The sequence below is a fragment of the Nicotiana tomentosiformis genome, chromosome 8, assembly GCF_000390325.3.
Source record: "Nicotiana tomentosiformis chromosome 8, ASM39032v3, whole genome shotgun sequence".
NCBI classification, from domain to species: domain Eukaryota; kingdom Viridiplantae; phylum Streptophyta; class Magnoliopsida; order Solanales; family Solanaceae; genus Nicotiana; species Nicotiana tomentosiformis.
This window is the reverse complement of record NC_090819.1, coordinates 117,544,280-117,561,721: the sequence shown is the minus strand read 5'-3', so window position 1 is coordinate 117,561,721 and position 17,442 is coordinate 117,544,280. Positions and strand designations below refer to the sequence as shown.

General features: G+C 37.9%; 2 protein-coding genes across 3 annotated transcripts; one reads left to right on the top strand and one right to left on the bottom strand.

Moving 5' to 3' along the window:
* The first annotated feature begins 341 nt into the window (after nt 1–341).
* On the top strand, nt 342–4,328 carry LOC138898034 (uncharacterized). The gene is made up of 3 exons (XM_070184065.1): nt 342–1,257; nt 1,719–1,787; nt 4,243–4,328. The coding sequence occupies exons 1-3, from the start codon at nt 342–344 to the stop codon at nt 4,326–4,328; spliced, it is 1,071 nt and encodes a 356-aa protein (XP_070040166.1).
* Nucleotides 4,329–9,754: 5,426 nt separating this feature from the next.
* Nucleotides 9,755–16,788, bottom strand: LOC117278775 (uncharacterized). Of its 2 annotated transcripts, none has more exons than XM_070182702.1 (8): nt 16,579–16,788; nt 15,484–15,665; nt 13,806–14,179; nt 13,619–13,717; nt 11,898–13,510; nt 10,406–11,258; nt 10,118–10,292; nt 9,755–10,000 (listed from the first exon to the last, which is right to left on the bottom strand). In XM_070182702.1, exons 2-8 carry the CDS (start codon nt 15,651–15,653, stop codon nt 9,862–9,864), a joined length of 3,423 nt encoding a protein of 1,140 aa, XP_070038803.1. In that variant the 5' UTR covers nt 15,654–15,665; nt 16,579–16,788; the 3' UTR covers nt 9,755–9,861. The 2 variants fall into 2 exon arrangements, with proteins under 2 accessions (XP_070038803.1, XP_070038804.1); XM_070182703.1 differs by having other exon boundaries at nt 9,755–9,992.
* Nucleotides 16,789–17,442: the final 654 nt, after the last annotated feature.

Genomic DNA, 17,442 nt, shown 5'->3' with positions numbered 1-17,442 from the left:
TCTAGGATATCATGGGTCGCATGTTGTGGTTCATGGATACTATGACTCAAGCCGGTTTATATCTGGCAGACCCAGCCACATCTCAGGCAGACGGGGGAGAACAGACCCCTACCACACAGGCTCATGGGCAGGCCGCTACTATATATCAGACCTGGGGTGCACTACCCGTGGGTGGAGCCCAGCCAGTGGCAGCAGCTACACCTGAGCCCAGGCCATCTGCAGCCGCCGATCCACAGAAACTATTGGACAGATGGACTAGACTACATCCTCCTATCTTTGGGGGTGAGCGACATGAGGATCCCCAAGACTTGATTGATCGGTGCAGGGATAGACTGTACAATATGAGGATATTAGAGTCTCATGGGGTTGACTTTGCTACTTTTCAGCTAGAGGGCAGAACCCGTAGATGGTGGGAGTTTTATCTTCTTGGCAAACCAGCAGATTCTCCTCCCATAACTTGGGACAGGTATATTCCACCCTCCCAGAGGGAAGAGTTGAGGTTTCAGTTTGAGCAGCTCCAGCAGGGTCATGTGACAGTGACCGATTATGAGGTGAGGTTCTCTGATTTTTCTTGCCATGCACTTATGATACTCCCTACTGAGGCAAAGAGAGTGCGGAGGTTTGTTGCGGGTTTACATATTGGCATTCAGGTCACTATGGCTCGAGAGGTTAAGATGTGTACTTCTTATGATCTAGTCGTAGAGATAGCCCAGAGTATTGAGGGTGTGCGTCAGCATAGCCGAGAGCAGGTTATGAGAGATAAGCGGTTTAGATATTCTGGAGAGTTCAGAGGTGCTCCGTCTGGGGGCAGAGGTCAGTTCATAAGAGGGCAGTCCAGCAAGCCCCCATCTCCAGCACCACTGCCTCCTTGGGGTATTCCAGTGCGACCTTATTTCAGTGTTATACCAGAGAGTTCTTATCGCCCACCAGCTATTCAAGGTTCTTCCAGTGGGTATTCAGGTCCCCATGGCCAGACTCTTAGTCAGCAGCCCATCGCACTGAAGCGTTTTTACAAGTGCGGGGATCCCAGTCACATACGGAGATTCTGTCCCAGGCTTTGGGGTAGACTAGTGCAACAGGGTCAGCAACCTATGATTACCGCACTAGTTGCTCCACCAGTTGTTCGACCACTACGAGGTGGGGGACAGATGGGTAGGGGTCATCCTAGAGATGGAGGTCAACCAGTTGGCGCTCCAGCTCGGTTCTATGCTTTTGCGGCCAGACCAGATGCAGAGGCCTCAGATGCCGTGATTACAAGTATTATTTCTTTTGCAGCAAAAATGCCTCCGTATTATTTGATCCAGGATCTACATATTCCTATGTGTCATCTCTATTTGCTCATTTTTGGGGTGTTTCTCGTGAGTCCTTGAGTACTCCTGTTTATGTGTCCACTCTTATGGGCGATTCTGTTGTTGTGAATCGGATCTACTGGTCCTGTATTATTACATTCTGTGGTTATGAAACTAGAGCACATCTCCTATTGCTTGAGATGACTGATTTTGAAATCATCCTGGGCATGGACTGGTTATCTCCATATCATGTTATTCTAGATTGTCATGCCAATACTGTTACCTTGGCTATTCCAGCATTGCCTAGGCTGGAGTGGAAGGGTTCGTCTGTTAGTGCATTTAATCGAGTTATTTCTTTTATGAAGGCTCAACACATGGTTGGGAAGGGTTGTTTAGCTTATCTAGCCTGTATTCGGGATACTACTACAGATACTCCGACTATCGATTCAGTGCCTGTAGTTCAGGAGTTCTCCGATGTATTTCCTTCAGATCTTCCAGGTATGCCACCTGATCCTGATATTGATTTTTGTATTGACTTGGCTCCAGATACCCAGCCTATATCTATCCCATCGTATCGCATGGCTCCAAAAGAATTGAAAGAATTGAATGAACGGCTTGAGGAATTACTAGCCAAAGGGTTCGTCAGACCGAGTGTATCGCCTTGGGGTGCACCAGTATTAATTGTGAAGAAAAAGGATGGAACGATGCAAATGTGTATTGATTATCTCTAATTGAACAAAGTCACTATTAAGAGCAAGTACCCGTTGTCACGTATTGATGATTTATTTGATCAGTTGCAGGGTGCTAGGGTGTTCTCTAAGATCGACTTGAGGTCGGGGTACCATCAGTTGAAGATTCGGGATTCTGATGTTCCGAAGACTGCTTTCCGAAATAGATATGGTCATTATGAGTTTCTAGTGATGTCCTTCGATTTAACTAACGCCCCGACTGCGTTTATAGATCTGATGAACCGGGTATTCATGCCATATATTGATTAGTTTGTCATTGTCTTCATTGATGACATTTTGATCTACTCGCGGAGTAAGGGGAGCACGAGCAGCGTATGAGAGTGGTGCTTCAGACGTTGCGGGAACAAAAGCTATATGCTAAATTCTCCAAATGTGAGTTCTGGCTAGAGTCTGTAGCATTTTGGGGGCATATTGTATCGGTCGAGGGTATTAAGGTTGATCCCAAAAAGATTGAGGAAGTTCAGAATTGGCATCGTCCCACTTCGGCGACTGAGATCAGGAGTTTCCTAGGTTTAGCAGGTTATTATCGTCGGTTCGTGGAGGGATTTTCATCCATTGCAACACCTTTGACAAAATTAACCCAGAAGAGTGCTCCGTTCTGATGGTTCGATGATTGTGAAGTGAGCTTTCATAAGCACAAGACAGCATTGACTACAGCACTAGTGTTAGTGTTGCCTTCCGGTTCGGGAATGTATACAATGTATTGTGACGTTTCACGCGTTGGCTTGGGTTGTGTATTGATGTAGGAAGGGCGAGTTATTGCATATGCTTCACGTTAGATGAAGCCCCACGAGAAGAATTATCCAGTACATGATATGGAGTTAGCTACGATTGTTCACGCTCTTAAGATTTGGAGGCATTATCTTTATGGGGTGTCTTGTGAAGTTTACAATGATCATCGCAGTTTGCAGCATTTGTTCAAGCAGAGAGACCTAAATTTCAGGCAACGCAGATGGCTGGAGTTACTAAAAGATTATAATATTACTATCCTGTATCATCCGGTCAAAGCAAAAGTGGTTTCCGACGCCTTGAGTAGAAAGGTGGAGAGTATGGGTAGTTTGGCTTTGATTTCAGCAGAGGAGAGGCCATTAGCTTTGGATATTCAGTCCTTGGCTAACAGACTTGTGAGATTGGATATTTCAGAGCCCAGTCGAGTTCTTGCATGTCTTGTTGCTCAGTCTTCACTATTTGAGCATATCAAGGGTCACCAGTATGATGATCCACACTTGATGGTTCTTTGAGAAACGATACTACGGTGTGGTGCCAAGCAAGTTGTTATTGGCGTGGATGGTGTCTTGTGACTCCAGGATCATCTCTGTGTTCCTAATATGGACGAACTGAGGAAAAAGATCCTAAAGGAGGCACACAGTTCTCGGTATTTTATTCATACAGGTGCTACAAAGATGTATCGTGACCTGAGGTAGCATTATTGGTGGCGACGAATGAAAAAGGACATAGTTGAGTATGTAGCTAAGTGTCTAAATTTCCAGCAAGTTAAATATGAGCACTAGAGGACAGGTGGCCTACTTCAACAGATGACTATACCAGAGTGGAAATGGGAACGTATCACTATGGACTTTGTCGTTGGGTTACCGCGGACCTTGAGAAAGTTTGATGTAGTTTGGGTGGTTGTTGACAGGTTGACCAAGTCGGCACACTTTATTCCGGTTGCGACTACGTATACTTCAGAGAGGTTGGCCCAGATTTATATTCAGGAGATAGTTCGTTTGCACGGTGTGCCAATTTCCATCATATCAAATAGAGGCCCTCAGTTTACTTCACATTTTTTGAGAGCAGTACAGAGTGAATTGGGGACCCATGTAGAACTCAGCACAACCTTTCATCCGCAGACCGACGGGCAGTCAGAGCAGACAATTCAGATTTTGGAGGATATGCTCAGGGCATGTGTGATTGACTTTGGAGGTCAGTGGGATTGTTTCTTGCCTTTGGCCGAGTTTGCTTATAACAACAGTTACCAATCCAGCATCGAGATGGCTCCATTTGAGGCTTTATATGGTCAGCGATGTCGTTCGCCCATTGGATGGTTTGAGCCCGGTGAGGCTAAGTTATATGGTACTGATTTGGTGAAGGATGCCTTGGAAAAGGTAAAGTTGATTCAGGAGCGACTTCGTACAGCACAGTCCAGACAGAAGAGTTATGCGGATCAGAAAGTGCGTGATTTATCTTTTATGGTGGGTGAAAAGGTTCTCTTGAAGGTTTCACCGATGAAAGGGATCATGAGATTCAGGAAGAAGGGCAAGTTGAGCCCAAGGTTTATAGGCCCATTTGAGGTGTTGAGACGAGTTGGGGAGGTTGCTTATGAGCTTGCATTGCCTCCCGGTCTATCGGGAGTTCATCCGATTTTTCATGTATCTATGCTCCGGAAGTGTCATGCTGACCTATCACATGTGCTAGACTTCAACACAGTTCAAGTAGATAACAGTTTGGGCTATGAAGAAGAACCAGTTGCCATTGTTGATAAATAGGTTTGCCAGTTGAGGTCCAAGAGAATTTCTACAGTAAAAGTCCAGTGGAGGGGCCAACCAGTCAAGGAAGCGACTTGGGAGGCCGAGGAAAACATGCGGAGCAGATATCCATACTTATTCAGTACTCCAGGTACAATTCTAAACCCGTTCGAGGACGAACGTTTGTTTAAGAGGTTGAGAATGTAATGACCCAACCAGTCATTTTAACTTTTAGAACCTCGTTCCCCTAAATAAAACTCCATGTATCTGTTTTTATTAATTTATGACTTGTGGGGATGGTTGGTTTGGGATTTGGAAGTGTCCGGGTTGAAATCGGAACACTTGGTTCCTTAAGTTAACTTTAAAATGCCAAGTTAGACTTCGGTCAACATTTTGAGAAAACGACCCCGGAATCAGGATTTGACGGTTCAAATAGGTTCGTATGATGATTTCGGACTTGGGCATATGTTCGAATCGGTTTTTGGATAACCCGGGAGCGCTTTGGCACTTAATAGTGAAAATCAACTATTTGAAGGTTTAAAGTTCTTTAAATTTGGGTTGGAGTAGGTTTTGGAGTAATGGAGGTCCGTTTGGAATTTCGAGTCTGAGAATAGTTCTGTATAGTGACTTAAGACTTGCTCGCAAATTTTCGTGTCATTCTGAGTAGTTTAAGTAAGTTTCGGCGCATTGGAAGAAAATTGAAGTTCTTAGGTTTGATTCAATTTGGTTTGAGGTGTGATTCTTAGTTTTGATGTTGTTTTACACGTTCCGAGAGTTCGAGCGAGTTCGTTTTATGATTTCAAACTTGTTTGTATGTTAGGGAAGGGCCCCGAGTGTTAACCGGACGAGGCTCGGACCAATTTTGAAATTTGGAGGAAGAACTGAAGTTTTTTGCTTCTGGTACGTTCGCACCTGCGCTTGGACAGCTGCATGTGCAACCCTCGGAGATGCGAGTTTTTGTACGCAGAAACGGAAATGGAAGGGGCAATCGACCGCAGATGCAGATGTTTTTGCGCACCTGCGAACGCGCAGTTGTGAGTAAATGTGTGCAGATGCGAGAGGGGACAGTCAAGTGAAACTCGCACCTGCGAGGCTTTTCTGCAGGTGCGGAAGCCGCAGGTGCGAAACCTCAGCTGGGCATAATGGATTAAAAATCGGGGCTTAGTCATTTTGAGTCCATTTTTCTTCCATTGTTGGGCGATTTTGGAGCTTTTTGAGAGGGAATTTGAAGGTAAGTTAATTCTACACACTTTGAGTTAAATACATAGATTATGGGTAGAGTATAACTAGTAAATCTTAGAAATCAAAGGTTTAGAAGAAAAACCTAGATTCTTATAAAAACGAGATTTTAACCACGAAAATGGTTATGGAATTGGATAGAAATTATATATTTGAGTTCTTGAGATTATGGGTAACGTTTTTATCAAAAAATTTTCGGAATCCGGGTACGTGGTCCCGAGGTGAATTTTAGGAATTTTACCGTTTTGGTTAGGGTAATTTACTTAATAACCTAAATTTGAATTATTGAACATGTATTAATTATTTTGTATAACATTTGGATAGTTTCGGATTTTTCGGCATCGGATTGAGAATTTAACGCGACGTGGTGATCGAAAAATGGACTTTGAGACAAGGTAAGTCTCTTGTCTAATCTTGTGAGGGGGAATTTACCCCAAAGGCGATTATATTAGTAATTGCTGCTAATTGTGGGAGCTACGTATGCACAAAGTAACGAAAGTCCGTGCGTAGCTACTATTTATGCTACAGTCCGAGTAGTTTAGGACTCAAATCATGAATTACTTATCTAAATTGTATTCTTTATTTAATTAAATTAGTTGATATATATTGTGAATTATTAGGGAAAGATATTAAAAGATAGAAATCTCATATACTTAATTTTCTGTTTAAATTAATTAATTGTTAAAAGAAATTGTTCATCCTCTCGAATTAATCTTATAATAAATATAATTTTATTCTGGAGGAACATAAAAAAAATTTCTCCTTTCTTGTGGAGCGGGCTGAATGCCTCGGCAGTATAAATGCATCTATGGATCGTGCCGCACGTCCCTCAGCAGTATACACGATACTCTGGAATGGGTCGTACGGCCTCGGCAGAAATCGTACCTAATAATAAAAATAATAACATGATACCTTCATATTTTAATTGCAGCTTGTGAAAGAATTAAATTGTTTTTGTTGGTTAAATAAAATTATTGTTAACTTTATGAATCATGTTGATTTAAATATTTCTATTTTATTTTATTTATTATTATTGACCCTTAGTGAGTGTCAAAGTCGACCATCTCGTCTCTACCTCTTCAAGATTAGGCTTGATATTTACTGGGTACACGTTGTTTACGTACTCATGCTACACTTGCTGCACTTTTTGTGCAGGACCTGAGACAGGTGCTATAGTTGGACCTATCGGGGCACACCCACGATATCCAGAGGCTTAGTGGTGAGCTGCCCTGCTAAGTCATTCTGCAGCAACCAATGCCTCTTCCGGGAGACTTTATTCTGTCTATTTTATTTCAGACAGTATTTAAAATTTTTGTATAATCTACTAGATGCTCATACACTTGTGACACTAGGTCTTGGCACACACATTGGTAGAACTTGGAGTTGATTATTTTCTTGGTTTTAAATTAATCAATATTTTTCTATTTTCCATAATATTGCTAATAAAAAAATAAAATTACTCAGAAAAGTATTTAAAATAATTGGTGTATGTTTAAATTGCTAGTTGGCTTGCCTAGCCGTTGTGTTGGGCGCCATCACGACCTATAAGCGAAATTGGGTTGTGACATATATCACATTGACAAATAAGATGACAATTGAAATTTATTAAAGAAATACGATCTAATTTATTCAAACAAGCTTGATCACAATCTAATTTAATATGCGGCTGCAGGGGGATAGATTTTGCAGCCGCATAATTTGATATGCGGCTGCACTTCAACTTTTGCGGCCGCACAATTCATGTGCGGTCCGCACTTCAGGCAAGGCTTCAGTCTTGGTCATTTTGCACACTCTCTGGACTTTTTTGAATTCTTATCAGTGCGACCATGTTCTACCGCCGCACATATTGCGTGCGATCCGCACTTCTGCTTCAATTACTTCTGGGCTTGTACATCAGATCTGCGGCCGCTAAGAGAATTCTGCGGTCCGCTTCTGCTATCGCAGAAATACTTCTGCGGACCGCACTTCTGGTCTGATGCGTCCTTTCTTGCCTTTTGAGTCGTAACACTCCTTTTTGAGTTGGATTTCTTCATTTGAGCCCACATTTCCAATATTCCTGTAATTTGCATACTTTCATTAGTTTTGGAAACATAAATCAACACTTTCGGACTAAAACATAAGTAAAAAGGTACTAATAAGTGATCAAAATCCACACTTATCAGCAACCAAAACACTCACCAGTATTTAACTAGATAAAGCTACATTGGGTCTCGGAGTCGTAGAGTTGTTTGTGGTTCGGAGGAAGTGTGTGGTGTCCAGCTCTTTAAGTGACTAATATTAACATTAATAATTCAAGGTGTATAAAGAAGTAATTACGTCATACAACCGAAAGCAACAAAGAACAAACAATATTTACTATAAAAGTCAGCAAACAATGTATTTCCTCATCAGTCACGAGTACATAGTAATAGAGAAGATGAAATGTTATAATAATATTCGTTATTAGAAAATATATAAACGTATTTACCAAATAACTGTATTAATATGCAACCCGACTCACTTGTTTTTTCTACTGCATAAATAAGGGCATAAGCAAAATCAAGCAATTCCCATCTAACTAGTGTCTAAGAATAAATAAGTTGTCTTCATTCAACACATGGGCGGCCCGTCCATAAAGCGTGTAAAATAATTGATTTAGGCCGACATTTATGGGGCCCCATTTTTTAATTATACCTAAATTCTCTCTCTCTTATATATATATATATATATATATATATATATATATATATATATATATATATATAATAAAAATTTTAAAAAACTATAAAGTGAAACAATACATGGAAAGTTTGCATAAAAAGAGAACACAAATTTGAGATAATGGACCATAACTTTCTCGAACGCAACTTTATCGAGGAAAGTAAAAACAGACGTGTGCACTATAATATATTTTTATACTTTATTCTTCAATACATGCCTCCATTCTGCAATAACGAAAGATCAATCATTCAAAGTTCAGTGTATTGATTCAAGAAATAGTGGAGTATTTTTTGTTCATTCTATTTTCATAATTCAAGTCTTACGACAAGCATACTCGAGCAAAAATTTTAATTTGATATCAACTAGCAAGTTATCCGTTCTTGAACCAGGTTCTATCCTTCTATCTTTTTATTATTTTCTTATCTAAAATTTAATATTTTTCTATTTAGTGCATTTTTAGATTATTTATTAGAAGAAAAATATGTCAAATAGAAAGTATGAATCTTGTTATCAAAAACTCAAGAAAAGAAGAAGAATTCAAAATCTAATACAATCTCAAAAAGGTGCACTTGATAAATTTTTATTGAATAATAAAAATCTTGAATCAGAAAATTTGGGAGAGTGTTCTCTAGATGAGCAAGTTAGAAATTCGGTTGAGTTAGATAATTTTAAAATTAATAATATTCAAGTAGAAAAAGAACAAGTAAGTGACAAGTCGGAAATAGATCCTCAAAAAAATCAAGAGCTTATGAATGAAATAGATAATTCAACTCCTATAAATATATATGATCCTAGTCAATGGACTAATGTAGATACAAAGTTGAGAAATCTATTAGTAGAAAAGGGACTGATTAGAATAATTGACACAAAGTTTTCGAATAATAATATTTCAAGATATTTTTCTACTACACATTATATTCAAAAATTGGCGAATGGTGAAAGACATGATAGAAGATTGTTAGTTTATTCTAAAGACTTAGATAAAGTATTTTGTTTTTGTTGTAAGTTATTTAGTTCGAGTTCAGGAACTTGTAGTAGTAAACTAGCTAGTGAAGATAGTAATGATGGGAGAAATATTAGTACTAAGCTCAAAACTCATGAAACAACAAATGAACATATTATTAACATGGCTGCGTGGATTGATTTAAAAATAAGACTGCAAAAAGATAAAACAATCGATAAAGAATGTTCAAGAACAAATAAAGAGCTTCAGTTTCTTAAATCAGTATCAAGACTCTATCAAAAAATAAAACTTTATCGCCTTAAATTTATGAAATGTTTCTCATTATGCTATTGATTCACCAGGTAAAGATATAACAAATAAAAACATCTGCTCAGAAATCAAGCAGTAATCTTGTCCAACATTCTCAAAAATCAAAAGGAAAATATTTAATAGCCAAGCAGGAATGTTGATAGCATTCATGGTGCTCGGCGGCATTCTAGAGGCATTCTCCCTGGTCGGTGTTTTCTCCTCTGCTGCTTTCGCCCATCCAAACGAACAGCTCCAGATTTCTCTGGCGATGAGCTCTTATTCCTAATGTTCTGATCCTCTGCAGTTCTGAGATACTTTTCATTATCAGCGAGAGCAATTTCAGCAGGGTTTTGATTTAAAAGGCAAGGAGGATTGTTTTTTGGAATAATAGAGATAGGCAATACAGTTATGCTGTCTAATGACCTGGAAGCATTTTCACTCTGCAACGAATGCACCATTGAACTTGATGTACCAACAACTCCTCTTGAAACATTATTTCCAGCACCAGATTCTCGAGTGGTCCGCCAGAGGCCACTTGAAGACACAGATTGCTGCAAATTTCCTCCGCCAAGTTGCACAGGTGCATGAGATACTTGATCTGTAAATTAACATCCTGTTAGAATATCTTTCATTTAAATGAAACAGTAAATGGACCAATCACAGTTACAGGAGGTAAAACTGCATATGAATTTGAAGGGAATTGAAGCTTACCATTTAAGTACGGAAAAGGTTGTTGTGAGCTATAACCAGCAGTATAACCACCAATGCGAATACCAGTATAACCACCATTGTGAATACTTTGGTTTCCATCCATGTAAATCCGTGGGTGATAGTTGCAGGCAGAGAAAGATTTCTCTTGAAGTTTATTTGTGTCCACATTGAAAGCAGGAGTTAATGGAGTTGTTTGATCCACACGACCGAGTAACTGCAATGCTGGTATGGTCTCACTAGAATAAGGATTTGAAGACTCCATACCTTTGGTGATGTGCTCCGCATTTCCTGGTATGGTTTCAGAATCCATACTCTTTATGTCACTGATAGTCCTCCCTTTCGGATTAGCATGTCCAAATAATATGCTCTGCCTATTGGGAAACCATCCAGGTTTTGATCCTTCACCATGTTGCAACCCCCATCTGATGGGAACAGGAGCAGAAACTTGCCCTCTATTTGATGGTTTCCACTGACTTTGTCTTAAATTGCCGAACAGTTTGAACTGTGGCTCCTGAACTTGAGTCATCTCAGTGCTATTCACTTTGCCATTGGATAAGTGGGGGATATAGCCTCTGCATACTCCAACATCAGCATTTACATTTGCATGACCTGGATAAATACCGATTAAACCAGGATTTAACCTTGTAACTGCTCCATTGTCATCTCTTTCAGTCATTAAATTACTTCTGGTCGGGGGAAGATTCCTTTCATGGTTGTTGTTCAACAGCTCTACAATCTCAATTGGCCTTTTTTCCACAACCTTCTTAGACTGATGACTTCTATGCAGCTTAATTACGGATGATGAACCTTGAACTCCATTAAGGTTTGCTTTGCTGCAAGGCTGAGGCGTTTCCTGTAAGTGAATTCCAGTGAGTTGACAGAATAGAATTTGACCTAATAATTTGCATTGACTTATTCAATTTAAACGAAAAGTGGGATATTCCTCATTGAAATCTACTTCAGCCAAGTGATATCTATTAAAACCAAGTGAGATGTAGGAAATATACATATAAAACACAAGCCAAGTAAACTTAAACTAAATAAAGACATGCATAGAATTACAAAAACAAATTTGAGGGAAAAGTTACATGGCTGTCTGAAATTAAAATCCGTGCTTCTTACCTTTTGCACATTTTAGCAACCACAGATATTAGCCAATTAGTGTTAGGAAACAGCAAGTGTAACTACTTACCATGCTTTTGCTTACAGTTTCAAAGCAATGTCCAGTTTATCTGCAGGCATTAAAATACAGACAAGAACTACACTTGAAAACTACAAGAGCTATCAGCTTTTGTTTAGCCTCTGAGTAAACCAAATAAAAGCAATAGCTCTAAGATACAACGTAGAAATTTGGTAATGGTAAGTAATACTTCAATCAGGGTAGTAAAAATACAGAAATGTGTGAAGGGGCTAGTGGAAGAGGAAACATAATCGTCAGCAAAAAGTGGAAATACTCAAAGGTAACACCAAGAAAACAGAAAAAAGACGGTACCATTCGGTTTGGAATTTGAAGATTTCTCCTTTGCAGCGGATTAGGTGAGCTTTGACTCTGTTGCCACACGGGTGATGTTTGATAAATTCCCTGGTTGAGATCACAAATCACTCCTTTCCTCGAAGATTGGCCGGATTCAGACACATTTGACTGTCTTACAAGAGAGTTCACGTCCTTCCTCAACGATTGACCTGACGCAGGCACATTTAACTGTCTTACAAGAGAGTTCACTTCTTTCCTCGAAGATTGACCTAATTCAGACACATTTGACTGTCTTACAAAAGCATTCACGCCTTTCCTCAAAGATTGGCCTGATTCAGATACATTTGACTGTCTCGTGAAAGAGTTATCTTTCGGATCACCACTCTTACTGCTATTTTCTAGAATCAACTGCCAATTTGTCCTGTTTTTGCTTTGGATAATATCATTTTCAATACGTTTCTCAGCATCCTTGGATCTGCTCAAAAACAGGTCTAACTCCGCATTAGCAGATAACTCATTTTCTAGCTGAGAAGTCACAACTCCCATACCAGTCGGCATTTGTACAACATCTTTCCTCGAACTTTCCCTTCGCAAATTTTTGTCTTGAGCTACATTCATAGGAGAAGAGGCATGTCTAACTTCAAGCAACCTGTTACCATTCCAGCACAAATCAGAGTTTCTTTCTTTTCCATGCAATGACTCATTCCTCAAATGAGTTTCAGCTTTTTCAATGGGGGAAGCACTTGACGATTGAAAGAGAATATTAGCACCACCATATCCATTTGTGCTAATACCAGTGCTTTTCCCCTCCGGGAGCATTTGAGGAGAATATCCACGGACAAGTTGATCCTTCTTATGCTTCTTTTTATTTACTCCAGAGTCCTTATGATCACTTCTATGCTTTATTTTCGCACTTTTGCTGCGACTCTGTAGACGTTCTTTGTCTGATCCATTCTCAATTGGACGTGAATCAGAAACTTCAATCTCCATAGAACTCCTCCTCTCAGCTTTTTTATTGAAGGCTTTAGATCTTTTAGCCATCTTACCATCTAAGTTCATCTCTGACTTGCGGTTATCTTCTTGAGACGTCCTTCTCTTCTTCTGAGAAATCTTGTTACCCTTTCTAGCATCCTCAAGAAAGGATACCTTATCCTTAGGTGCACCAACTGTATCTCCATCAGAAAGTACAATGGGCATGGTATTTGCTGAACATCGTTCTGCATTAGCACAATTCATCTCCAAATTGGCTTTTTCACCCAGCAATATCTCAGTCAACAAGCGCACCTTACGAGCTTTCCTGCACGGTAGATCATTTGCAATATCCTCATGCAAATCACACTGACTATTTACTGCCAAATTTTCATCACTTCCCTTAGATGTTTCAGTGCCCTCTATCAATTCAACAGAAGGTAATCTACTTAACTTCTCATTGGTCATATTAAGAACCCTTTCTTTGCTACCAAGTACTTCTATTTCATCTGAAGTGATTGAAGCAGTTCTCAGTTCAACATTTTGAGAGCCTATTTCTATCTCTGGATCAATATCATAAGGAACTTCTTTGTCACTTTCATCATTTGAGGGAGTTGGTTCAGAATCCGCAATCTTTGTATTGTTGTTCAACAAATTAGCAACTGTTTTCAAAATCAAAAGCATCGTTGTCAATCCTAACAGTAATGAACAAGCGCAAATTAAAACCTAAAGAAAATAATGATACACACAAAACAATGCTCTTAAATTACCTGGGCTCTTTGTTTTTGTTTCATGAGTTGAGCGTTGCTTAGATAGTGTCACCTCAGTAGCTGGATTGCCAGTTTCCTCTTTGCTAACACTTGTGGGAACTGGGAAATACACACAACATATATACTTCAAGTTAAAAACAGATAGCTATCATATCAGTATATAGAAATTTATACTATAATATATTACCAGCTTTGACAGTGGTATTTTGAACTAGAGTGCATTTCTCTTTATTGCGTTTCCATGACAATATGAAGTCATTATCATCATTATCATCAGTATCTATGCAATCTTCCATAATCGCTTTATTTTTGTCGCCATTCCGTGAATCGGACATGTGCTTCATCTCTGGCAATAGATATTGCACACCACTAGTAGAGGCCTTATGTACACACATATTACCAATGTCGTCTCCTGCACCTTCAGCTCCGATGCAATTTTTACATCGCCACGACTTAAATTTGGGAATGTCTAGAGGAGGAAGTTGATCCTCAGGCTTGCTGCTTGATCCAAAGGGTGAACAAATTATCATGTCCTTCTTTCTCATCTCAGCTACATATCCACTGTACCAACAATTAAAAAAAAAACAACGAGCAAGATAAACTTTTGGAAGTTAACATTCAATAGACGATTATGAAAGACACATGAAAAATTTTAAATAAATTTAACCATTCTATTATAATCAGATTATGCTCTCAACTACTTAGAATTATAGTTCTTCAACTATTTATAGTTTATATGAGATTCTAAGTTATTTTTAAAATTCGTTGTCATTAGACTCTAAGTCAAGTGCAAAGGAACTGAAAAGTTCAATGATATAAATTATTATCGTAAAAATTCAGTGATACAAATTAACTCTTTTAAAGTTTGTTTAACTTTAACAACACTTCTTGTAATGTCCAGGAGTCGTAAAAAAAATCTCAAATATTTTGCAAATTTTTGTTTCAAATATTCGCAAGATTCTGTTGTTTTAAATTTGATGTAACATAATTTTTGAGATGAGAACTGAAAAATCCAATGATATAAATTATTGTCCAAAAGTACAAAAACTTTCGTTAACTACAATTGCATATAGGGTAGAGAAGAAGTCGACCCATATATGTGGGACCAGTCATATATTGGGTAAACAGGTTGGTTGAGTTTTAAAATAATTCAAGTAAATTTTAATAATTTTTTTCCTTAAAATAAATCTCACCGGAAAGTACAAAATCTGGCAAGAATGTCATTTAAGTAAACTAGGTAAAGTAAAATGATTTTTAAAAACAAAAGAAAGTTACATGATTTTGATTTCCCAAAGTTGAGTGATTATGTGAGCCAACAACTCTTAATTTAATGGAAGAGTATCACAGAAACCTCTCGATTTTAGATGATCAAGGTAGAGTTATGCGTCCATTTAAGAATTTTATTTGATACTTTAACCCCCTTTTTTTTTTATTAAGACATGAATAAAAATACGTGGAGAAACATGAGAATATCCTAACTAGTTGTATCGTGAGGAGAGTACTACAACTTCTAGACAAGGATATTCTGTCACTGCCAAGTAAACTTTCAATGCCAATATAACATTACTCAAAAGATAAATGCTAAAGAGGAAAATGCAACGGCAAAAGGAGTGGATGCATCAGTTAATTCATAATAATTTATCCAACTGCTAAAAGATCCAGACATAGTTAATACCTATGCTTCTCGGAAAAATGTAAGTGAGACAGCAAGAACCGAAAATTTATAGGCACCATGATTTTATGCTCATTAAATCATGCTAATACAAATAATTTATTATAAATCAATTAAGTCAGCAGAAAAGGAAAAAAATAGAAATTTTGGAAACTAATTACAAAAGATAAGAAATTACAAATTGGAGACTAACCGTATCGAAAAATGGTGACAGTTCTCTTTCTCTTTCACTGGAATTGGAAGATTAAGGTCAATAGATATTCCTCCAATAGGTAAGAGCTGCGATCCCAATGATTTGGACACAGCAGTATCAGAATCACTTGCTCTATTGCTTCCTTCCATTGATGGGGCACTCTTCTCCATGTAAAACAAACACTACATAAAATGATGAATTTACCACCACAAATGAAAATCCAGTCAATAAGTTAGAGAAACTATTAGTATTTGGTATACACAAATATTATTTGAATCAAACATAAACATAGAGATTAATTCGTATGCACCTTTAAATTAAATTTAAAGCTATGTCGTCTAATTAATCTAATGTAATCCACTACATTTAATGTGATAATTATGACATGATAACGCACATTAATATACTCCATTTAGTGAATTAGTGTGAAAGCCTTTAATGGAAGAAACCCTAATTCTCAATGACGGAAAAAATTGTTCATTTCATCAACTCATCATTCAATCAGCATGCGTTACAATCAAACAAATGCACTGAACAAGCTCAATGAACCGTAAAAAGAACCATATGCCAATAATTTTAAGCTACTTTATTTAGGATTTTCTAAATAATTTACTTTCCCGTCAATTAACTTGACAAGGTTAAAAAAAGACAAAGTTTTATCAGGACTTCAAAGATTCACATAAAATTATGGTAACACGATCAAGCTACGGTAAATCCACATTAGATCTAAGCAAAATCATTCACAAAAAACTACAATAGCCAAATTAGAGGTTTGCCAGTCGCCAACCATTTCGATATACCCAAAGGATAAACCCCACAGGCCAAAAAAACGAAAACTACTACCAGAAGCGCAGTAAAAAGCATAAGTAAAACAAACCCAAAAAAGAAAGTACAGATAAATAAATAAACCAACCAGAAACAAAATAAACAAAAATAAATGCACACAACAAATGTACATTCAAAATCATTTCAAGAAAAGGTATAAAAATAATCAGCAAAACAGATGAGCTAAAAAAACCGCGTGAAAAAAAAAAAAGAAAGACAAAAACTCAAGTGAAAAAGATAATCAGATATGAAGAAAAAATATATCTTCACCTCAATCAAGACCTCGGATCAGAATAACACCCACTTTTAGACCAAGAAAAGGTTCGACAGAAAACTAAGAGCTAAAGACACCCAGAAAGGAATCTTGGATGGATTCGAAGATGTCTGAATAGAATGTGAGGGAAAAATCAAGAGAAAACCTCTTAAGTTTAATCTTAGGTTTGCGAAAAGAAATGAAATTCTAAAGAGAGGGAGAGGGGGAGTGTGGGGGTGTCAAACACTTAGACAAATGAGAGAGAAAACATGATGATAGAATCGAAAGACTAAGACATAAAAGAAATGAAAGGGGGAAATTATACAATAAAAATAGAGGAGACTGGCTTTATATAGGAGGAATGAAGTGCAGAGGTTTTAAAGTCTATGTTATCTCTCCTTAAAAATATGTATTGTTGTAATCTATACACTTATTACGTGTATCTCTCTTTTTTCAAATTTGCATGAATGCATGAGAGACAAATCACCAACCAATCAGGGAATGGCACGTCAGATGTCCTCACGCACCTAGTCGAGCTGTAATTGGCATATGCTGAGGTGTGTGACACGTAACATGTGACTGGTGGAGAAATTGAGGAATAAAACCCTAAATATTTGGGATCGGTCATAAAACAGAAAGAGAAAGTGAGGAGTGGGGATAACCCTAATATTTGCTCTTTATATATACAAAATGGGCAGGTAAATAACTTACTAAATATATAATATTAAAAAAAAATGAACAGCTTACTAAAGAAAAAAGGTAGAAAATAAGTGGGATCCACTTGAAAATAAGGAAAAATAATAAACTATTAGAGTTATCAGAATCCAACCTTTGTGTAATTTATTATTTTTCCTTTTTTTGTGTAACAACTTGTTCTTTTC

Excerpts from the sequence above, each read along its gene's own strand:
- LOC138898034 (XM_070184065.1), top strand. The coding sequence starts at position 342 with ATGAGGATATTAGAGTCTCATGGGGTTGACTTTGCTACTTTTCAGCTA. Across the intron at positions 1,258-1,718 it reads CTCAGATGCCGTGATTACAA|ATACTCCGACTATCGATTCA; the intron begins GTATTATTTCTT and ends ATACTACTACAG. Across the intron at positions 1,788-4,242 it reads ATTTCCTTCAGATCTTCCAG|GTTCTCTTGAAGGTTTCACC; the intron begins GTATGCCACCTG and ends GTGGGTGAAAAG.
- LOC117278775 (XM_070182702.1), bottom strand. The coding sequence starts at position 15,653 with ATGGAGAAGAGTGCCCCATCAATGGAAGGAAGCAATAGAGCAAGTGAT. Across the intron at positions 14,180-15,483 it reads TGTCACCATTTTTCGATACG|TGGATATGTAGCTGAGATGA; the intron begins GTTAGTCTCCAA and ends TTGTTGGTACAG. Across the intron at positions 10,293-10,405 it reads ACCTTTTCCGTACTTAAATG|ATCAAGTATCTCATGCACCT; the intron begins GTAAGCTTCAAT and ends GTTAATTTACAG.